This window comes from Miscanthus floridulus, chromosome 6 (genome assembly GCF_019320115.1).
Source record: "Miscanthus floridulus cultivar M001 chromosome 6, ASM1932011v1, whole genome shotgun sequence".
NCBI lineage: Eukaryota > Viridiplantae > Streptophyta > Magnoliopsida > Poales > Poaceae > Miscanthus > Miscanthus floridulus.
Genome location: NC_089585.1, coordinates 50,345,297 through 50,369,050, shown reverse-complemented (window position 1 = coordinate 50,369,050; position 23,754 = coordinate 50,345,297). Strand labels below are relative to the sequence as shown.

The 23,754-nt window shown below is 44.8% G+C and overlaps 2 protein-coding genes across 2 annotated transcripts; both read right to left on the bottom strand.

Moving 5' to 3' along the window:
- Positions 1 to 2,981: 2,981 nt before the first annotated feature.
- LOC136458251 (probable 2-oxoglutarate-dependent dioxygenase AOP1) lies at positions 2,982 to 4,455 on the bottom strand. The gene is made up of 3 exons (XM_066458225.1): positions 4,053 to 4,455; positions 3,598 to 3,928; positions 2,982 to 3,512 (listed from the first exon to the last, which is right to left on the bottom strand). Exons 1-3 carry the CDS (start codon positions 4,427 to 4,429, stop codon positions 3,240 to 3,242), a joined length of 981 nt encoding a protein of 326 aa, XP_066314322.1. The 5' UTR covers positions 4,430 to 4,455; the 3' UTR covers positions 2,982 to 3,239.
- A 1,698-nt stretch (positions 4,456 to 6,153) lies between these two features.
- Positions 6,154 to 8,614, bottom strand: LOC136460592 (uncharacterized). Its single transcript, XM_066460234.1, has 3 exons — positions 8,596 to 8,614; positions 7,904 to 7,993; positions 6,154 to 6,800 (listed from the first exon to the last, which is right to left on the bottom strand). The coding sequence occupies exons 1-3, from the start codon at positions 8,612 to 8,614 to the stop codon at positions 6,154 to 6,156; spliced, it is 756 nt and encodes a 251-aa protein (XP_066316331.1).
- Between the last annotated feature and the right edge of the window lie 15,140 nt (positions 8,615 to 23,754).

Below are 23,754 nucleotides of genomic sequence, written 5' to 3'. Positions count from 1 at the left end.
TAACTCTTGTGAAAGCTGAGAAAAGTCTCTCCTCTCTCTTGCTCTTGTGCTCTTGCAAACACTTTGCGAGAGACCGATTCATCACTAGGCATTGCATTTGTTGATTGCATCTTGGTGGCAGTAGTGATTGTGAAGCTTGGGCGTTCTTGTTACTCTTGATGGTTGCCGCCACCTAGACGGTTGGTGCTTCGGTGATTGGTGAGGGGAATTGGTGATTATTTCCGCCCCCAATCAAGTAATTGTGAGAGGTTTTGATCCTACCTCGCAGGAAGCAAAATGATACTCTAATAAATTGCGCGTGGCTAGAAGGAGGGCTTGTGGGAGTGATTCTTGTGACACCCAAGGTTGTGGGTCAAGTTTGTGATGCTTGTTAGTGCGCAAATCATCTCACCAAAAGACTCGCCATAACGGGGATTAAGTTGCTGGCAAGCAACCGCACCTCGGGAGAAAAAATCATTGTGTCACCTCTCTTGCCCAGTTCGGTATAAAGCTGTACACTTGTATTTCATTCATTCACTTGTGTAGTGCTTGTTTGCTTGTGTTGTTTAAGTAGTGGTAGCTCTTTGCTTAGTTTAGCACTAGAGTAGCTTGTTGTTCCTTCCTAGTTGTTAGTGGCTCTCTAGTTTGCTCTCTTGTCTAGTTGTGTAGTTAGTAGCTTGAGTGGTGAAGTGAATTAGCTAGAGATCAACTGCTACTAGACGTGTGTTGGGGGCTTTCTTGTATTGAACTAGAGCTAAAGCTTTTGGTTGCTATTAGGGTCATATTTTGTACCAACCATTTTGCACTAGTGAAATTGTGAATTTGTAGAGAATTTTTATAGGATATTCACCCAGCCTCTAGCTATCTAGATCCTATCAGCTTCTCAAAAAAATCTTAAAGAACATTCCTACGCTGACGTCCATGATGAGTTTCCTAAAGAAAAGAAGGCCATCGAACCCAATCAAGAAGAAGCTCTAGTGGCCGAAACACCATTTACCATACCTCTAGAGCCAACCACTAGTATCCCTCCTAAACCAATCCATGAATTGCCAAAGGAAGAAGAAACTCCTCTTTTGGAATTTCCTTTTGAAATCAAGGATGATCTCTTCATCGACTTTGGAAATACATCGAAGTACCCTCTTCAACAAAAACCTTCTGCAACCCATCATCATCCTTTGGATCCACCTGATGAGGAGTTCTGTCAAAAGAATCTGAAGGAACTCACAACCGTCATGAGCTATGAGTGGTCTATGGAGGCCGAGGTTTCCGCAATTGTCCTTCGGGTTGACAATATGTCCACACGGATTTCATGCCAAATATGAGGAGATGATGTAGAAGTTTTCTATGATCAAATGATCGGGGTGAATGTGATGTCAAACTCCTTTCTATTGTCATGACATAACGTTAATCTCGGCCGATAAACTCCTAAAAGACCCATCTAGCACCATCATTGGAAGTAATGGGATTTCAAAAAGTGGTCCCTACTACCATTGAAGGTGTAAAAACTCTCCTAGACTTTTATATCTTCAAGATTTCTCCCGCCAATCTCCTAATAGGACAACCTCTATCCAAACTCTTAACCGATGGAGTCACCAAAGGGCACCTAGATACCCAAATTGGGAGAAACAAGTTCACTATTCTGCTCACATTGTTTAGTCAACTCTATCGCTGATTTCTACCCCGAAGCTAACCCCATGAATCAGGCAATGATGACAACTTTACAAGAAGCAGCCTAGCCTGATCTTGAGGACTACATCCAACACTTTGTTCAAGAGGGGGCTGAATATGATGAACCTGTTAATCTTGACAAATCCAAAGAGACACCTCGACCTCCGATCGAGTTAAAGTCCCTTCCGTCTGTTCTCGAGTATGACTTTCTCAACAATGATCGCCAAACTCCCTGATCATAAGTGACAAGCTCTCAGAGGCGGAAGCCTTTAAGCTGATCACTGTTCTTGAAAAGCATCATTCTGTGCTTGGCTACTCACTCTAAGATCTAAAAGGAACTAGTTCTACTCTTTGCACCCATCACGTTCCCATAGATCTTGCCTCAACTCCTTCTAGAGAACCCCAAAGGAGGCTCAACAACACAATGCGAGAGGTAGTAAAGAAGGAAGTTTTGAAGCTGTTGTATGCTGGAATCATCTATCCTGTTCCTAATAGCGAGTAGGTGAGCCCCTGTGCATGTTGTACCAAAGAAAGGTGGTATGACGATTGTTCGAAATGACAAGAACGAGTAAATCCCACAATGAACCGTCATAGGATAGATAATGTGTGCATAGATTACAGGAGGCTTAACAAGGCAACCAAGATGGATCATTTCTCTTTGCCCTTCATCGATGAGATGTTGGAACGGTTGGCCACCATTCTTTCTTCTGTTTCCTTGATGGATACTCCGGTTATCATCAAATTCCCTTCTATCATGACGATCAAAGCAAGATGACCTTCACCTGTACACAACCTCCTACGGCCACCACCCTCAATGAAACCAACATCAAAACCTCCCCCTTGAAAAATAGATTTTTTTGAGAAACAGAGCTGCTCACCACGCCAAAATAGATTGGTGAGCTTACGGGAAGAATAGGGGGTGGTTGGGCTGTATTTTTAATCTTTCATTAACGGAGGCAAACATCCTAAGGTGGCCACCTCTGTTAATCATTAACGGAGCCCACCTCCATTAAACTATTAACGGAGACGTGCGTCTTAAGTGACCCGCCTCTGTTAATGAAGATTAGAAGAGCCAGGCGCCTTAGCACACCCACCTCCATTTGTTTAACAGAGACAAGGGACTAAAATTGATTGCCTCCGTTGTTGCGGCATTAAGGAAGGTAGGTTTCTTAGGACGCTTGCCTCTGTTAAATATTAATGTTAATCATGCGGCCTTTCTTTCAAAATCTTTTTTTTGGGATAGTGTGTGAGATGGTTGTGCTAGCCAATCAAGAATATTATTAAAAAAATATTTCTTCGCAGCAAGGTACTCAATAGTCATACGGTGCCGAACATGTATGACTTGGTTGTGTCGGTTTCATGACATTTAGTGACACATGGCATAGGGATATCTTCTCCCGAAGTCCCGAGCAGGGTGACGATCTAGTCTTAGCATTGTCATGAGCACGCCACTTGTGCATCGCCACTAGTAGTACACAACAAACAATTATTGAATTATATATGTTGGACTAAACAAGCGAAGCCGTTTATTTGATTTACGTGACAGCAACCAGAAATTGAGGTCCGATGGCTAGCTGAAGCTTGAGTCGTGATCACTCCATGGATTTATTACCCTTGTGGACTCCACAGAAAGCCTTGAGTGGGTCATCCAGCTTGCGGCCTTCCTCGATGAAAAGGAAGTCGACGTATTCGTCGAGCCTACAAGGATTATACATCAGTGGGTGCTCTCCATCGACGAGCTCGTCCATCGCGCTGACCTCGTCGCCGTCCCCAGACCAGCTGCCAAAAATCATGGAGAAGCGCTCGCTGTTGCTCAGCGTCCTAACGCGGTGAACGGACGCCGGCACCCTCCCGTTGGTGAGGATCTGCAATACATGCGGTGATAGTCGTCAGAATAGTCTGGAGAACTAATGCTTCCCCGTTTGATCGATCCGATGTGCTATACTATACCGTGAATAGCTCGCCAGCTTGGAAGGTAAACGTGTCCGGCTCGGCACGAATGGGGAGCCAGCTCCCGTCCTTTGCCTGAACCTCGAGGCCTTCCACTTCGTGCTGTACGACGAGGGTGCTCATGTTGAAGTCGCGGTGCACCGCCATGGACAGTCGGCGGCTACCTGCAGTGTCTTGCTGTACGCCGTAATGCGACGGCCGGAGAGTGTGGGTGAGCGAGCGGAGGTGGGAGCGGATAGTGTCTTCCGGGACGCCGAGGCCTTCCAGGGTCATCCTCTGCAACGTCTGCTCCAGTTGCAGCAAGTTCTTTGCATATCGCAGCATTATGTCACTGGACCGACGGGTCGGGAGCGACAGGTTCAGGTTTAGTCAGGAGCACAAATTTAATTGTACGTGTGTCAAAATATGCATGCAGTAGTGTCAAGAAACGACCAGGACTTGATTGGAGGTGTTACCTGAATTCCGGGTTACCCTGCGGCCAGAACAAGTTGGTGAATTCGTGGATGTTGCCGTCGTCCGTGGGTTCATGGACGCAGACGCTCTCATAGTCCGTTTCTGCTCTTGCTATGTAGCTTCTGAACCACCTGGTGGATACGTTCCGCTGCTTGGTCTCCAGCGGAAGCTGAAAGAGCTCCGGAAAGGCACGGCCGAACAGCACCTCCCGGAGCGCCGGCTCTAGAGCGTCGTACGCGACAACGACGCAGCCGTGGGCTACCATGGAAGCCATCACGGCGGCCCGGGCTTCCTCCCAGCCCGGAACCCCAGGCTCGACACCGCGTAGGTCGACCTTTGGGATATCCATGATCTGCTTGATGTTCTGAGGCTTGGTCATGGAGACGTTTGCACTGGCTAGTTATAATCGCCTCCGGGCCTTATTCGTTCTTGATTAGCTAGGACGTACCATTCACTTGAAAAAAAAGTCATATACTTAGTCTTCACAAAGAAATCCAAAATAATCATCGGTTATGCAGCCGTATAGTTAATTTTTCGTCAAGACATGGACGTTAAGGATTTGTTGGATTCACTACCGGAAAAACGTCCTTTGCCGAGATCCGAGATTTTTGTCGAGAGCAAAAACGCGGGCTCTCGGCAAAGAAAACATTTGCCGAGCGCGGCTCTCGGCAAACATCGGCCGTCGGCAAGTGACAGGATTACCGTGGGCTTGCATCTCGGCAAGTAACAGCTCTCGGCGAAGTGGGCCGTTTTGCCGAGAGCTGCGCTCGACAAAAAATGCCCGTCGGCAAAACGGTCCTTTGCCGTAGGCTATGCTCTTGGCAAAATCAGGCTCTCGGCAAAGCATTGCCGCGGGCCCATAGCCATGACCTGCCCTGACGGCGTCACCGCTTTGCCGAGAGCCCCTCCGTTACTGCTCTCGGCAAAACTCTTTGCCGAGCGCCGCTCTCGGCAAATATTTGCCGAGAGCCCCTCCCAGGCTCTCGGCAAATGTGGTTTCTATATTTCATGTGCATGTGTTTCTCTTCTCCTAACTCTCTCCAATTAAATTATTTTTTCTTTCATATGCTCCAAACTTTTTTCTCTATAGACATACTACAGGTTGTACTCAATATTAAAATTTTGTGTATTTTTGTAATTATTTGCTATATATAATTAATTAATTGCATTTCAAAGAGTTTTTTTAATCGTTTAAAATTTGAACAGCGATTGATTTAAACACGGGAAAAAATTAAGTAGAAAATGATATTCATGCTATTTATGCATTATTGAGGGCAAATAACATCTTGTTGACGTTTTTTTTTCACCTTTTATTTTACGAATCGAAGTCCACAAACATATGTCGCCCAACGATTTAAAAATTCTTAAAAAAGGAAACGAAGTCGGAAAATTGTGATATTTGCAATAAAGTCATGGTATCACACTTGGAGGCTGTGGTAAAAAATTGAAAATGTTTCGTACAAGTGGTTGCGTATGATTCTTACAATCTGATACATCTCCGAATAAGTTTCATAAAGTTGAGAAGGATACATTAGGATTTTCAAACAATGTCACGGTCGAATTAGTTTTGGAGTTCCAAACTTTTTGTATAGCCATTAGAGAGCATAAGTTGTAACACGGCAAAATTTCGTATTTTTCTGGAGTTGTTTGCTGTTTATTAATTTTTTTTGGATATTATTTGCCGAGAGCTTCATGGGATTGCTCTCGGCAAAGGCTCTTTGCCGAGAGCAACTGGGCCCGCTCTCGGCGCATATTTCTTTTTTTTTACCTGGCCTGGATCAATGGTTTGCCGAGAGCTGGCTCTCGGCGAAGAGGTTTGCCGAGAGCTGCTCTCGGGAAAGATTTAATTTTTTTTAGAAATATCATTTTTTGTTCAGTTTGCCGAGAGCTACTCTCGGCAAATAATAATTTTTATTTTTTTTAATATTTTTTTGTGCAGTTAGCTAGTTAAAAAATTCGAACGAAATTTGAAAAAAAAATAACTTTACCGAGAGCCGGATCTAGGGGCTCTCGGCAAAGGGGGAATGTTTGCTGACAGCCTCCCAGATCTGGCTCTCGGCAAAGTCGCTTCAGACACTTAACCGTTTCGGCGCCTTATCTCTCTCACTCTTCACGCACACATTCACACAGCCACCGCCACGAGGAGCGCCGCCCAGCTCGGTGTGCCGCCACCGCGAGCCTCGCCGTCGCCCGAGCCCCCTCGCCGCCGCAGCCCCGCAAGCCCGCTCCGGCTCGCCCCAGCCCGCCACGCCCGGCCACGCGCGCTGCCGCCGCCGCTCCGCCCGAGCCTCGCCGCCGCCGTAGCCCGGCCAGCCCGCCCCATCCCGCCACGTCCGGCCGCGCGCGCCGGCGGCGGCCGCCGGCCCGCCCCAGCCCCGCCTCGCACGGCCGCGCACGCCGCGGCGGCCGCGCCCGCTGGTCATGCCCTCCACGGCCGGCCAGCCCGCCCAGCCCTAGCCATGCCACGCCCCGGCGCCGGCCGCGCCCCTCCTCGCCCACCCCACCGTGCGCGCCCCTCCTCGTCCTCGCCCTCGGGCTCATCCTCGCCCGCGCCCTGACTCGCCCTCGCGTGCGCCCCGACTCGCCCTCGTCCTCGCCCGCGCCCCTCCTCGTCCTCGCCCGCGCCCTGACTCGCCCTTGCGCACGCCTCCACTCGCCCTCGTCCTCGCCCTCGGCCTCGTCCTCACCGTCGGCCTCGTCCTCGCCGTCGGCCTCGCCCTCGCCCTCGCCGCGGAGAGGAACAAGGTATACTAAGTAGTATTAGTGGTAGTAGTAGTTAGTAGTTGTAGTAGTAGTCTAAGTAGTACTAGTGGTAGTAGTAGTAGTCAGTAGTTAGTAGTTGTAGTAGTAGTTAGTAGTTGTAGTAGTGTAGTAGTAGTGGTAGTAGTAGTAGTGGTAGTAGTAGTTAGTGTACTAGTAGTTGCATTAGTTAGAGTAGTAGTTGTAGTAGTGTTAGTAGTAGTTAGTAGTTGTAGTAGTGGTATTAGTAGTGGTATTAGTAGTAGTTAGTAGTTAGTAGTTGTAGTAGTGGTATTAGTAGTGGTAGTAGTAGTTAGTGTAGTAGTAGTTGTAGTAGTTAGAGTAGTAGTAGTTGATAATTAAGCTGCATGTGGTTCCTTGATATATATGTGGTTATCGGCCATCGTGCCGTGGTTTTCTTTCAGGTTTGGAAACCTCACCGTTCAGGGGAGATGCTGCCGAATTTTGAGTTGACATTATTTTGCTTCTTTCTTTCTTTTTGCAGGAGCCGAGTCGGAGTACCCCGGTGTCCCCAGGTTATCCCGCACCGTGTCGCCTCACCACTACACCGACCCGCCATGGCCCCGCTAGCCTGACTTCACCGCCACCTAAGGTATAACCACTCTTTCTTTGTCCTGGTCATGTATCTCCACGTAACTCAGTTAGGTGTCTCCCGTTCGAAAGAGATACGGTTAGAAATATGCAGATCTTTGCATATCAATAACCGTATCTGTTTCGAATTGTCCACGTTTTTTTGGACAGCCCGAGGATGCGCAGATGGTGTTAGTTTCTATGGTCTGCTCCGATCCAAGACAGAGTTTCGACAGTACCTTCCTGTTGTTCTCCGGATACACAATCTCCCTGTCGAGACATGTATTTGGAGAACAGCGGGGAGGTGCTGCCGAAATTCTATTTCGGATAGGACCAGACCATGGGAACTAACACCATCTACGCATCCTTGGGTGGGATTATGACCTATCCTTACCTATTAGATGGTAGGAACGACGTGTAGATGCAAGTCCATGGTTATATTTATTACTTGGTGATATATATGTTAGAGGATGGATGACCGTGAGTGGATGTACTCGGGCCACCGGAGCGCCCGTGAGATTACCAGAGAATGGGTCGACAAGACCGAGGCTTTCATCAAGCAAGTATTTGACTAGGCTCCCGGAGCGCGTGCCGTTTTTTGTCCCTGCATCAACTGTAAGAACAGAAAGTGGCAGACAAAGGAGGTGATGACTTCACATCTAGCTAGGCATGGATTTACGAAAAACTATACCCAGTGGATCCACCACGGTGAAGCCGATCATGTGAGAGAGGAGGTGGTGAGACCACGTGTCGAGGATTACAATGCTGATGCCGGGGTAGCAGCTTGGTTAGATGACTTTCCATGCCCCTTGTGCAAGGCAGCTCTGCAGTTCAATTGGCTGCAGAAGGGCGACAAATATTCCGTGTTCGACAAACATCGACAATTCCTCCCTGCCGAGCATCCATTTAGACGAGACATCAAGAACTTTACTAAAGGTGTCATGGTTACAGACCCCGCACCATAGATGATGACCGGTGCCGAGGTTCATGATCAGATAGATGCTCTCCGGATCAATGAAAAAGATGGTAGGTTTGTGGGATATGGTGAGGAGCATATGTGGACTCATAAGTCGCCCTTGATGATGCTCCCCTATTATAACGACCTTCTTCTTCCACACAACATTGATGTAATGCACACCGAGAAGAATGTTGCCGAGGCGCTCCTACATATGATAGAATCACAATGGAAACTAACAGTTTTTCTTAATCACTTACGCAGGTCTTGGAAGGTCATGGTCCCAGGTGCTCACAAAAGGTTGCCCAATGGCATCCTGGGTCTTCTCTGTAGGGAACACTTCCCAGGCTTGGTTCGCTACGCCGAAGCTCTGGAGCCGGCCTACACGTACGAGCACTACATCGCCGCCCCTGATGCGGAGGACGAGACGGGCCGCACGTATGAAAGCATGGCGGAGTGGGTTATGTGCGAGTTTTGGGTAAGTCTTCCTCCCACTACTTTGCTCAATACATTGCATTCACTAGAGTTTCTTGAACCAGTGTATTGATACATCTTTTCTATATGCAGGACTTCTTCAAATGCGCCGAGGGCTACGAGGCGAGGGCGGCCAAGGCATCGGCCAAATCTTTTAGAGGTCGCATCTCAGACATGCATTACGAGGCGTGGCTCTAGGCCATCATCGATTACTGTGCCATCTACGAGCATTGGAAGGTAAAGAAAGAAGATGCAAGATTAATGCATATGACCAAAGAGTAGTACCTGAAGGTAAATATACAACATCAATATTGATTTCTTCTGAGATTGGGTAGGCTTGAATTGTTCTTATATCTGTCAATGTACTTGATGTCGTATAGGTGCCTCCTGGCTGGTGCGCCAATAAAATGCGGGCCTAGCAGATGATGGTCGACAGGTGGGTGAGTGGCAATTGGGCGGATAACCACACCGTCCTCCGGGAACGACGTTTGCTGATGCCAGGTGTATCACACCACCAGGGCAACCTTAACATCCATGAATTTGGGGCTAGATGGGTACGTGACTTGGTGTTGCTTCATTTATTCTTTCAAACGTTTATTCCTGCATGATTTATAATCGTCTTGTTGTTTTTCTCGCAGTCGGCTGCATATCAAAACTAGCCATGCGGAGAGCTCAAGTCATGGGTTCTGGCCCACAAGGGCAAGGCGACAGACAACATCAACTAGAACCTAGACGACCTAGCCGAGTCGTTCACCAATGAGAGCATCCCCGAGCGCATTAGTCAGTACACCAAGGCAGCAAGGGGAGTCCATGGGGCAGACTGGGATCCGCACACCGCGGACATTGACGGCGACATCGTCATGAGGGTGGGAGGAGGCAAGAAGCATGGGCGGTACCTCATCGGCAACAGCACGCTCGACCCGCACACCACTCCCACTCTCTCACAGGTCCGGACAAGCAGCACGAGCGGTAGCGTGCCCATACGCCCAAGGCAGGACACTTCGACGCATCGTGTGGTAGCACTACAGGTTATTTCTGTTTTATTCGTCGTTCATTGGTTTTACATTCCTCGAAATTGCTTGTAACAATGCGGTGAAAAATTATAGGCCTAGGTGCATGCGCTCGAGGAGCATAAGGCTAGGGTGGAGGAAGAGCGATAGAGGGAGCGGGAGGCTGAGCGATAGAGGTGGGAGGCCGAGCGGGCGAGGTTTGACGCCTTGGCTCAGTACGTGGTAAGTCTTGGCGTCACGATGGGTCGTCCAGCGCCACTAGAGCTGTTCGCTCCTCCATCGCCTTACCCATACCCACCTTACTCATACGTGAGTTCAACTTCTCTAACAAAAGCTCTTTACTGTGCATGTCGGCCATCGTGCCGTTGATATGTGATGGGAGGCCTTCGTGCCGTTGATATGTGGTGGGCGGCCATCGTACTGTTGGTTTTCTTGCAGGTTTTGGAAACCCCACTGTGCAGGGGAGGTGCTGCCGAAATTTTGATGTGTCTAGGCTTCGATTACAATTTTATACCTAGTTCTGCAAATTTTGACTTGTCTACGCTTAGATTACAATTATATGCCTTAGTATTACTATAATTACTAATTTTTCTTCTCCTTTGTGCAGAATCAATCGGCGGGTTCGAATGACGTGCCTGAGCAGCCGCCGTCGGGAGGGTCGTGGCACCAACCGTATCCACAACTTCCGCCGCATTAGCAGCCGTCGGGAGGGTCGGGGTACTAGCCGTATCCACACCTTCTGCCGCAGCAGCAGCCGCCGTCGGGAGGGTGGGAGCCTTGGGGGTGAGCCTGTTGTTCTTCATCATGTATTAGCACTTTGTGACATGAACTTGTGTGAGATGAACTTAGCACTTTGAGATAGACATGTGTTGTTGGATTTGAGATGTTTAGATGGATTATAATGTGAGACATGTGATGTGGATGACATATTTGTGATATATGTGATGTGGATGATGTGTTATATTTGTGAAATATGTGTTGTTGAAGCTGAAAATATAAACAAAAATAAAAAAATGTTCTCTGGACTCTTTGCCGAGAGTAGGGCTCTCGGCAAATCTGCCTCTTTGCCGAGAGCCTAGCTCTCGGTAAATCTGTCTCTTTGCCGAGAGCTTGGTGGTCGGCTCTCGGCAAACCTATTTTTTTTTTGAAAACCACCTCGGCTGCAAATCTTTTTTTTAACAATTCTTTACCGACGATCGCTCTCGGCAAAGAAGTTCTTTGCCGACGGTCGCTCTCGGCAAAGAAGCTGTCACACCGTTAGCGGTTGTTTGGCCGTTACTAGGGCGCGCCAGTTTGCCGAGAGCTAGAGTTTACCGAGAGCCTTGCCATTACTCTCGGTAAATATTTTGCCGAGAGGGGCTCTCGGTAAAGAATCCTTTGCCGGTAGATGTTTTGCCGACGGCTCTTTGCCGAAAGCTGCTCTCGGCAAATAGTTTGCCGAGCGTCAACTCGTCTTTGCCGAGAGCTTCGGGCTCTCGGCAAAGGCCGGGAGTCCGGTAGTGATTTTATATTGGCCAGAAAAACATCGTCATTAAGAAAATTAATATCTATAATAAGTTCAAACAAATACTTAATCAAAACATATTTTATGGGTTGCGTCAAAAAAACATATTTTATGGGAATTAAATAAAACTAATTTGAAGCTTGAGATACATATAATTAAACCTGGTGAAAGTCAACTCTAGACAAAGAAATTCAAAATAATCATCAGTACGTTATGCCGCCATGGTGCCATTTTTCATATGGATATGGATGGAAGCATGTGCTGGACTTTATATTGGCAAGAGAGGTCGTCGGAATCGTTTATTCCAGGGGACAACCGCATGATAATTGCACATATACATACGATCTGATAATTGATTTATTTGCTCCTCATTTTCGGACTTTTCTTGTTTGTAGACACGTGCATTTCAATACATTTTTCCTTAAATGACAACGATTAGAGCTTGACACCCGTGAGCTGCTAGCACCCGAGATCATAGGAATCCATGACCAACTAGCTCTGGGTTCATCATGGACGAGGTGATCTAAGAGGATTCAAAGTTACAGAATCAATTTTTAGGGGCGGCTCGTAACCATTTGTAGGGGCGGTTTTGCCAGCCGTCCCTACCGAACCGTCTCTACAAATCATGCATTTGTAGAGACGGTTTCCATGCCGCCCCTACAAATCGATTTCTAGGGACGGCTCGTATTACCAGCCGCCCCTACAAATCGATTTGTAAGGGCGGCTCGTATTACCAGCCGCCCCTACAAATCGATTTATAGAGGCGGCTCATATTACCAGCCGCCCCTACAAATCGATTTGCAGAGGCGGCTGTATTACCAGCCGCCCCTACAAACAGGTATTTGTAGGGGCGGTTCAATCTAGAACCACCCCTACAGTACGTTTTCCCGTAAAAAAAATTCAAATTTACAATTCAAAATAGCGTCGCCGAACGTCTCGCGACCAACGTTCCGAACCGCGTTCGCGTTGCCAAACGCCCCGTGACCAACGTTCCGAACCACGTTCGCGTTGCCGAATGCCCCGCGACCAACGTTTCGAACCGCGTTCGCATTGCCAAACGCCCCGCGACCGCGACTACAAGCACAAGAGTATTCTATAAACTACAATTACAAGTCCAATTCACAAGAACATATACAATCCATCAATAAATATACAAATTCCATACACATTCTTATCAACATCCTAGAGCTAGCCTTTCAGTCTCACGAAGGTGTTGGTACTGAGGATTTGTACCTAACTCAGACTTTCGGTCATGGTAGACGCCTCTGACGTGTACAATCTAGTCCAATATGAAGTTGCAAAGGTCGCCAACGAGCTCTAAGAGTTGGTCATCCTTGTATGGGTCTCTTTTCATTCCTTTCTCTTCTCTCCACTAAGAGAACAAGTTTCGGTTTAGTATTTCATACCATGTATGAAGTTTTTATACTACGGGTGAAGAGGTTCAAACTTACCCTTAAGGGGTGTCTCCTGTAGGCACTGGTGTTACTCATCATAGAACATATATAGTATCCACAATGTACACTCCCAGGCCTGTGCTTAGGGCACTATGTGTTTTGCATATGAAAATGTTAAGTAATGCTTTTGATAGCCATATAACGGAGTACTGAAGAAGTAAGTTACACTTATCGCACATAGTGTTTTTATAGCCAGCTTTTCCTTCCTTGCTGGATCATGCCTTCCGTGATGATTAGTGACATAGAACCTAAATGCCCTGTTCAAATTATTTTAGCAAATACAACTTGTTAGTATCCAAAAGTGAACATTACAAGTATGTATACAAACATATAAGCTAATGAGGATTGTCGATATGTATACGTCTTGAGAATCGATATGAAGTCTTTGTATGTCACCGTATCCCTATCTAATGAATCAAAGACCTATGCCATGCTCCTCCCGACATCGACGGCTATACAAATCCAGTGGTTGCTGCATGGATTTAATCATAGAACTAGATAAGCTATTTTGCATCGAATAAAATATATCGAAGAAAGCTTTAAGTATAGAGTTGAACTTACTCGAAGTTGTATGGTAGCCATATAGTATAGTGTTGTTGGAGATTTTTGAAAGCCATGGCAATGTATGCCGTAACCTTAAGGGACTCTTCCCTTAGTTTCGCCGTACGGATGTGCTCTTTCTCCCGAAGAGTCTTTGCAGCAGCTAGCTCTTTGGCATCCAGTGTCCACCGTTTAGGGTAATTAAAATTTGTTTGGGCTATAGCTTGAGGGTCTACATACCCGGCTTTCACACTTGACATTTGTTTGACAATGTGCACTTGCATTCTACAAATCTTGGTGTGGGTTAGTTACAACAAAATTCAAAGATTACATTCATATCATATCGGGAGGACAAGGACTTACAGGCACCACGTGCGAATTAGATTCATCTCCATTTCTCCCAGGTGAAAGCATGTGTGCATGTCATTGAAGTCAAAGACAATTTTTCCGGCTGGGCTTCCAAATGTGCCGGTGGGGAAGCATGCTTGTATGATATCTATGCTCATTGGGAGAACACACAAATACCAATCATGAAACCTTCTCATTCCAAGTGGTAGGCGCTGGATGTCCTGATTTGGTAGGAAGGGCTTGCCTCTTTCATATGTTTTCGGGCAATCCTTTGACCATTCGATGGCATCAACATTTGGATACTGCTTTGTAATTTGGTGGAGTTTGCTAGTGACGTCCTCCTCAGAACCCCGTGATGGGACTTTTTTTAACTTGGTTCTCAGGCTTGAACTGGTCATGGGAATACCATTTGGACACCGACGAGACGTCTTTGATCGAAACATAAACTAGCCTTATGTTGATTGGAATCTTCTTTCAAAGTTCCCATTCAGACACATCCTCATCTTCTTGTGCACCATCTTCTTCAGGAGGCACTCGTTCATGTATCAGTTGTGCTTGTTGAGAAGACTGTGACATCTCATCATGCACTTGCTCGGTACGAGCTGAAGGTTGTGGCATCTCATTAGGCACATGCTCGCTAGGAGGCGGGGAAGAATATGGCATCTTAGGAATGTGGGGGTCATGAGATGGTGAAAATATCTCCCCGACCTCAACAACTCGCTCCAAATTTGGGAGAGGGGGAGGCGGCGAAGAAGCAGTCAATATAATGTCCCATTTGTGCTAGAGGATGAACTGCCCCATAACGTCTTCGAGTAACACCAGTCCCTCAGGAGTTGCATAGTCTATCCTCCACTACATGAACTCAGGCTTCACTGTATGCACCTCGACCCTAGTGTAGTCCAGCGGTATCTTATTATTGTGGTGTAAGCCACCGGGAGGATGTGCAACACCCGTTGCCACCTCCATCATAGTGTTCTGTCGACTACTAAGAAACACCAAGATGCAACTAGTTGGTTCCCATATGCGATCGACTGGGGTTGTGGCTATAGTGGAACCTTGGCTGCTAGGAACTTTTGGAGGGCTGCCAACTAATACCAGTTCTCCTGGCGGTGTCACTAATATCCGTGGCTCCGTAGACAGTCCTTGCACCTCCAGCGCCTTCGCAACTAGAGCCTTCACTTGGAGCTCAAGACTAGTCTCCTGGTCTCGGCCATGTTTCTTGTACATATGCCTGTCCTCTTTGAATCCTTGCTTCCAAGTCATCCTTTTCCCTAGCCCCCTGGTGCGGCCTGTGTGCTCCTTGTTTCCCAAGCCAAGGCTAAGCTCATCCCTCTCTCTGGAAGGATTGAATGAGCTCTTCTCCTTATCTTCAGCATATTTCAGTATCCTTGATACCACCTCTTGGGTCTCCGGCTTATCAAACTTAAGATTACTACCGGATGATTCTGTACTCCTCGCATATATCCAGTTCCTTTGTGTACCTTCAAATTTGTCACATCGATATTCCCAGCAGCTGTGGCCTCTTCGTCCATCTTCCTAAACTATTCTTCCTTGGCATAGTAGCCACCGGGGCCTAGATGATGGTGGTGCTTGTTCCTCTTCACCAGCTCGGTGTTACGGGCACTGAGCTCCAATGCCTTCGGTGAAGTTTCTGAGCCACGAGCTCCTCCCATTGACTAGGAGTTATTTTGCCAAACTTGTTGATGGGAGTTAACCCCTGTTGGATATACTTCGTGTTGAGGTCCGACCTCCAACGTCGGAATGACTCTCCCATCATCCTGATAGCATTTTTTTTACCAATTCGTGCTTACCCTCTGGAAATCTAAAATTGAGCTTCAGCGGCCTATCCCATAGTGCATTCTTTGTGTTCTCTGGTACCTCTTTCCAGTTAGGGATTGCTAGGTTCAATTTATTTCTTACTAGGGCCCCGATCGCATTATGGAATCATCCTCTTAACTCCTTTGGCTCAAGGATCTCCCCTGCTGGCCCGACCTCCGTTATCACATAGCATGCCTTATCTAGATATAGATTTCCTTTTCTATCCCCTCGTTTCCTCTTAGGCTTGGTAGTCGTGGTTGTGTCTTGAGGTTGTGGAGCAGAGGCATCATGATCTATCTCTATGGCTGTTGCCTCTGCTCTCCTTTCCTCTACTCCATCTTGTCCAGCGAGATGTCGCGGATGTCGACATCGTCTTTTTTGAGTTTTAGAAGGGACCTGTATATACGACAGGTCAAAGTGTTAGCAGAGGTAACACAGCCAAAGCTTTAGCAAAATTTACAAGCTAAGGCTTTTTCCCTACCTCCTCGTTCGGGTCAAAATCCTTGTCCTAATCTTCCTTCGTTGGCCTCCTTCTGGCTTCACGTGGGAAAGGATCCTTGGGACTTTCATATCCCTCTTCTGAGTCATCATCATCATCATCATCCTCTTCTTCTTCGCCTTCAGCAGCCTCTCCTGCTCTTCCTTCTGCTCCCCCTTCCTCCTCATCACACTGCTCCTGAGTAAGCATCACTTCAAGATCCTTTTCTAACTCGTTATCGAACTGCTCCTGAGTTAGCTGGTCCTCTAGTGCTTGCTCCTCATTGGTTGGGTGCTCATCATGCTTGGGGCATCGGGCTGCACTGTCTGGTGTCTACGACATTATTTCGCGCTTTGTTCTAATAGATGCAAGAAAGTGTGCTTTAGGTACGCGAGAAGGTATAAGAAATCAAAAAGGGCTATAAACCAAAGTAGTCCTATAAAACAACAATATATCAAAAAAAGAGTAGTAGCAGTGGTAGAGGCCTCAGAAACATGTCAATCATCATCTGATCTTGAACTTGGAGCATCAAGGCATCATAACAGAGAAGAGAGGAGAAGGTAATGTAGGGGCGGCTGCTAATGATGCCAAGTTCCTCACAAGTTCTTGATCATCAGCTCATATTCCATATAATGTATGGACTTGGATAATTTCATCATCGGCAAAACAAAGAAGAGGAGAGGAGAGGGGAGATTTGGCAAAAAAACCAACAACTGCTTAGCAAACATAGTGCAGCAGCTGATGGCAAAAGACAGGACAACAAGTCCTGGGCGAGTCCTGGGAGATTTGGCAAAAAAAGCAAACACAACCAACAGTTAGTAGCTAGAAGTAGCAAGTAGTAGTAGTAAGTAGAAAGTAGTTGAGTAGAGTAAGTGTAGCAGTAGAGTGGTAGTAGTAGAGTAAGAGCAGCAACCACTTAGGAGTAGCGAGTAGTAAGAGGAGTAGTAGGAGTAGTAAGAGGAGGAGGAGTAGGAGTAGTAAGAGGAGTAGTAGTAGTAGGAGTAGTAGTAGTAGTAGTAGTAGTAGTGGTAGGAGTAGTAGTAGCAGCAGTAGCAGCAGCCACTACACACCAGCAGTATATAAGCAAAAAAACAGAGAAGGAGTGGTAGTAGTAGAGTAAGAGCAGCAACCACTTAGGGGTAGCAAGTAGTAGTAGTAAGTAGAAAGTAGTAGAGTAGAGTTAGTGTAGCAGTAGAGTGGTAGTAGTAGAGTAAGAGCAGTAGCCACTTAGGAGTAGCGAGTAGTCAGAGGAGTAGTCAGAGGAGGAGTAGTCAGAGGAGTAGTAGTAGGAGTAGTAAGAGGAGGAGTAGTAGGAGTAATAGTAGTAGTAGGAGTAGTAGTAGTAGTGGTAGGAGTAGTAGTAGTAGCAGCATCAGCAGCCACTACACACCAGTAGTATATAAGCAAAAAAAAACAGAGAAGGAGTGGTAGTAGTAGAGTAAGAGCAGCAACCACTTAGGAGTAGCAAGTAGTAGTAGTAGTAGCAAGTAGTAGTAGTAAGTAGAAAGTAGTAGAGTAGAGTAAGTGTAGCAATAGAGTGGTAGTAGTAGAGTAAGAGCAGCAGCCACTTAGGAGTAGCGAGTAGTCAGAGGAGGAGTAGTAGGAGTAGTAAGAGGAGGAGTAGTAGGAGTAGTAGTAGTAGGAGTAGTAGTAGTAGTAGTGGTAGGAGTAGTAGTAGTAGTAGTAGCAGCAGCAGCCACTACACACCAGCAGTATATAAGCAAAAAAACAGAGAAGGAGTGGTAGTTGTAGAGTAAGAGCAGCAACCACTTAGGAGTAGCAAGTAGTAGTAGTAAGTAGAAAGTAGTAGAGTAGAGTAAGTGTAGCAGTAGAGTGGTAGTAGTAGAGTAAGAGCAGCAGCCACTTAGGAGTAGCGAGTAGTCAGAGGAGGAGTAGTAGGAGTAGTAAGAGGAGGAGTAGTAGGAGTAGTAGTAGTAGGAGTAGTAGTAGTAGTAGTGGTAGGAGTAGTAGTAGTAGCAGCAGCAGCAGCAGCCACTACACACCAGCAGTATATAAGCAAAAAAACAGAGAAGGAGTGGTAGTTGTAGAGTAAGAGCAGCAACCACTTAGGAGTAGCAAGTAGTAGTAGTAAGTAGAAAGTAGTAGAGTAGAGTAAGTGTAGCAGTACAGTGGTAGTAGTAGAGTAAGAGCAGCAACCACTTAGGAGTAGCAAGTAGTAGTAGTAAGTAGAAAGTAGTAGAGTAGAGTAAGTGTAGCAGTAGAGTGCTAGTAGTAGAGTAAGAGCAGCAGCCACTTAGGAGTAGCGAGTAGTAAGAGGAGTAGTAGGAGTAGTAAGAGGAGTAGTAGGAGGAGGAGCAGTAGTAGTAGTAGTGGTAGGAGGAGGAGTAGTAGTAGTAGCAGCAGCAGCCACTACACACCAGCAGTATATAAGCAAAAAAAACAGAGAAGGAGTGGTAGTAGTAGAGTAAGAGCAGCAGCCACTTAGGAGTAGCAAGTAGTAGTAGTAAGTAGAAAGTAGTAGAGTAGAGTAAGTGTAGCAGTAGAGTGGTAGTAGTAGAGTAAGAGCAGCAACCACTTAGGAGTAGCGAGTAGTAAGAGGAGGGGGAGTAGGAGTAGTAAGAGGAGTAGTAGTAGTAGTGGTAGGAGGAGGAGTAGTAGTAGTAGTAGCAACAACAGCAGCCACTACACACCAGCAATATATAAGCAAAAAAAATAGAGGAGTGGTAGTAGTAGAGTAAGAGCAGCAGCCACTTAGGAGTAGCAAGTAGTAGTAGTAAGTAGAAAGGGGGGCATCCAGAGTATCTTCTTCCTTCCATCTATTTTCTGTCAGCCTAGTTAGTTCCTTCCTTCTTTGTAATCGATAGCTATAGAAAAGGATAGTGTGATAAACTAGCATCCTGAACCAGACATGACCGAATACAGCAAGTCCTGCTCAACTACTGTTTCTCATATTCCACCTCATGCAGCATGAAGAGTAAGGTTAACATAAACTTTTTATCAAGACATTCTTATCCTAGAGACAAACACAACAAAGAGGCCAAAACTTTATTTTCAAATAAAGATTCCTTCGTCAAAAAAACACAACAAAGAGGATCAGAAAATGAGATATAGACACTCAAGCAAGGGCAAACAACCAAAAGAATTGGATGACAGAACTCTGTCTTTGCCCTCAAAATAGAACTCTGTCTCAACAATGCTAAAAAAAAGAATCTAGTAAGTTCACATTGTAGAACATATCAAACTGGAGCTATGAAAAAACACTACTAATGAGTGATACCATTTTGCATATAACAAAACCACTACTATTAGAGGAAACTAGCTAATAGTTTTTTATTAGCGGCCTATTAACTAACATATTAGCTTAGCTCTGTTTGGATCCTCTAGGTAATAGTTAGTAGTACTGAGCTAAATAGTAAACCAACTAATAGTTTTTTAATTAGTGGGCTATTAACTAACAACTAACTATTGGAGGAAACCAGCTAATAGTTTTTTTATTAGCGGCCTATTAACTAACAAATTAGCTTAGCTCTATTTGGATCCTCTAGGTAATAGTTAGTAGTATTTAGCTAAATATTAACTAACATATTAACACTAGTTAATAATTTGCATTGACTATAAATAATTTATTTAGTATTAGCTAATATTTTTTATTAGCTAAATAATTTATTTTGAGCTATTAGTTAGACTACAGGTTAGCTAGGGTGTTTAGATCCATCAGAGCTACTTTTAATAGCTAACAATTAGCTTATAGGATACAAACAAAACCTAACTCATACGATCGAGAGTATCGTGCACATGTTTATAAGCTAATAGTAGACGTGGCAAGTGGACACCACTTGCAACCAAAAGAGATATAATGATGTTAATAATTTTCGGTCCCCAAAGATTAGAGATGATTTAGGACAAATGGTCGTTTCATGTTGTTATTATTTTATATTTCATAAGTGTTCTCAATCAATATAATAAGCTCGGTCACTTGAGCTGGTTGCATTGTCCTGTCAAATATTAATAAAATCTGAATCTGTTAGGCAGCGACAGGATAAATCTAGGGACAATGGTTTTTTCCCCAATCCCAGCTTAGAACAGAGAAATCAAGAATCCCCAATCTCAAGAAATAGAGAAATTAGGTTTCTAATTGTAGAATTAACCGATCAATCAGTTAAGACGCCCAATTAAAGAAGAACATTAGGGCATCCAGTACCAAGATGTAGGTCTAAGCCCCAGACGAGATGGCACGGCACAAGGTCTATATATATCCATAGATAGATAGGTACCTAGAGCTTGAGAAGTGGAAGAGTGTTTGCCGGTGGCGGAGAAGACGACAAGGAGGCTGGGCGCGGGGCGCTGGGAGCCTACGTCGTCGGTGTGCGGGGGCGGGACGTCGGGGGCCGGGCGCAGGGCGTCGGGAGCCTGTGTCGTTGGCGTGCGTGGGAGGGACACCGGGGGCTGGGCGCAGGGTGCCGGGAGCCTGCGTCATCGGCGCGTGGGGACGGGCGCCGGGGCCCGGGTGCAGGACGCCAAGCGCCGAGGGCTAGTGTGGGCGGGCGCGGGCGTGGGACCGGCGGCTGAAACCCTAGGCGCGCGGGGCAGCCTGACGGCGTCGGAGAAAGAAGACAGCGCCCAGACTAGATGACTCCCGTGCGCCCTCCTTTTTATTCTCGGGACTATTTGTAGGGGCGGTTGCTGATCCAGCCGCCCCTACAAATGCATTTGTAGGGGCGGTTCCTGATCCAACCGCCCCTACAAATATTTTTCATTTTTTAAATTATAAATTCTATATTTTTTATATCATAAAAACACAAAGTAATATAAAAAAATTATGTATATGCACAAATATAATATTTTGTATTATTCTATATATGAAGAAATATATATATAAATAATTTTAGTCAAAACAATATAGAAAACAAAAAAAAAACAAAAAATAAAAATTTGAATTTTAAAACTTCGACTATAGTTTTATGACATTAAATGAAATAAAATGAAAATGTTGTAAACATAAAAGTTGCATAACTCATCAACATGTACAACTTTTATTTTGGTCATCTTGTCATCTGACTTTGTTTGAACAATTCAAATTTTGAAATTCAAATAATTTCAACTTAAAACAATATTTTAAAAGAGTAAATGATTTCAGATGAAAAACTCATGAATACCAAAGTTGTAGAACTCATCAATATATACAACTTTTATTTTGATCATATTTTCATTTGACCAAATTTAGACAGTTGAAATTTTGAATTTCACTAAATGGCAACTTCAAACAAGATTTTGAAACCTTAAATGATTTCAACAATAAAAGTTATGAACATAAAAGTTGTTGAACTCCTCACTATCTACAACTTTTATTTTGGTCACTTCTTCATGTGACAAAGTATTAGTAAACATTGTTCATAAATTCACATATGACTCGTAGTTTCATGAACTATACGAGAAACATGTTGATTTGTGAACAATATTTACTATCCCTTTGTCAGATGAAGAAATGATCAAAATAAAAGTTGTAGATCTTGATGAGTTATACAACTTTGGTATTCATCACTTTTTCAGCTGAAATCATTTAATGGTTGAAAATCTCGTTCGAACTTGTCATTTTTTTAAAATTGAAAATTTGAAGTGCTCAAACTTTGTCAAATGAAAAGAATGATCAAATCAACACACTAACTTGATTGGGCAAGATTTTAGAAAATTTTAGGAAAAAAATCATCATATTTAGAGTTAGTATGAGGGAGAAAGACTAGTTACAAATTTTACCCAGAGATTAAAAAGAAAAATCACAACTGTTCATGATGATCAATGATGAACAAGTGTAATTTCTCTTTTTAATCTGTGGCTGAAACTTGTAACTAGTTTTTCTTCCTCATACTAACTCCAAATGTGATAGTTTTTTCTCTAAAATTTTATAAAATCATGCTCTATCATTTTATTCTTGTCATCTATCTTTGTCACTAATTTTGAACAATTCAAATTTTAAATTTCAAAAAATGACAGCTTCAAACCTGATTTTCAAACACTAAATGATTTCAGCTGTAAAGGTGATGAATATAAAAGTTGTATAACTCATCAAGATCTCCTACTTTTATTTTGGTCATTTCTTTATTTCATAAAGTGTTAAGTGATTTCATAAAGTTTTAGTAGTAATAGAGTGGATGTTCAAATAGAGTCATCTGGATATTGCAAAGGGTAGTCTCACACACATGCATAAAATGTAGTCTCACACACATACAAAAATATGTAGTCTTACACACATACATAAATATATAGTCTCACACGCATGCATAAATGAAGTCTTACAAACACACACTTACACAAACACTCCACGTTCAACAACTAGCTAGCCCGCTGTAACGACTTTCCCCTTGACACCTTTTTGTTCCCATGGCATTATGTCTTTGGGGAGGTTCTTTTCCACAACACTGATCTTCTTAGGAAAGTCTGTGAATAGCGGCATCTCATCGTAGTTATTGTAAGCTTCAACATCGTCCACGCCATCAACTCCAACAATGTGCTGTTTCCCAGAGGCAACCACATGCTTTATCTTCTTCTTTGAGGAGAGGTTACTTTGTGGGTAAGACATATAGAAAACTTGTGCGACATGTGAAGCGAGCACCCAAGGGTCATCTTGGTAGCCTAGATTCTCGAGGTCCAAGACTCTCAATCTGATCTCGTTCAGTTGGTGTTGTTTGATCTAGCGGCATCGAAATAGGGCCACCATTATATCCCTTTCATAGTCAAGTTCCCATATCTCTTCAATGATGCCAAAGTATTGGATCTTTCACCCTAATCCATCGAGAGCCTCTATTCGAACGCCGCTATTTTGGTTCACATATTTACTATCCTTTCTGTGGGTATAGTACGTATACCCATTGATGTCATAAGCATTTCAAGATGTCACTTGTCTCGATGGCCCCTCTGCCAACCTACTGATGGTAATAGAGTCTATGGTTTCTCCAGGTGGTATGTTTTGGTCCTTCAACCATGTAGTTAGTCGTTGCTTGTGTTGTTTCATGACCCAATCATCCGAACGACCATTTCTCTTCACTGTAATGATAGTCAAGTGTTCATCAATGTACGGTTGCATCAGTTGTGTACTCTGCAAGACACTGTAATGCGCCCGACTCACCTCTTTGTAATCATGGTCGATGAACACTTTTCTACCACTGCTGCCCTTCCCAGCCAGCCTACCCTTGTGATGAGAATCGGGTTTACCAATCCCTTTTTGTACTTTTAGGTACTCTTGACAGCACTCGATGACATCTTTAGTACTATAACCCTCTATCATGGAGCCCTCTGGGTATGCTCGATTATGCACATATCAACTTAGAAGCGACATGAACCGCTCGTAGGATCACATTTCATGCAAGTAGCAAGGGCCTAGCGCCTGTATTTGATGAATCATGTGAATCATGAGATGTGGCATTATATCAAAAAAAGCAGGAGGTAAACACATCTCTAGTTGGTTTTGTGTCTTCATCACAAATTCATGTAGGTCACTCAGCTCTTGATTGCCAATCGTCTTCTATGAGATCTTCGAAAAGAAGTAGCACATGTGGGTGATGGCCATTTTCAAGAACTCTGGCTTTATAGCCCTGATTGCAATAGGTAGAAACACTGTTAGCATCACATGGCAATCGTGAGCCTTGTAGTGTGTTATTGACAAGTCCTTCATCAACACTAGCTTCTTCATATTTGCTAAAAACCTAGTCAGGACTTTGATCCCCCTCAGGAAAGTGCATATAGCTCTCTTCTCGTCTGGGGTTAGGTTGAAGCACGCCACGGGTAGAGTGTATTTTCCATTAGCCTCAGGTATCGGGTGAAGCTGTGCCATCAAG

Coding starts and splice junctions, on each gene's coding strand:
- LOC136458251 (XM_066458225.1), bottom strand. CDS start 4,429: ATGACCAAGCCTCAGAACATCAAGCAGATCATGGATATCCCAAAGGTC. Junction 3,929..4,052: donor CAGGGTAACCCGGAATTCAG/GTAACACCTCCA, acceptor CCGTCGGTCCAG/TGACATAATGCTGCGATATG. Junction 3,513..3,597: donor AAGCTGGCGAGCTATTCACG/GTATAGTATAGC, acceptor CATGTATTGCAG/ATCCTCACCAACGGGAGGGT.
- LOC136460592 (XM_066460234.1), bottom strand. Junction 6,801..7,903: donor TCTTGTCGACCCATTCTCTG/GTAATCTCACGG, acceptor AATACTACTTAG/TATACCTTGTTCCTCTCCGC.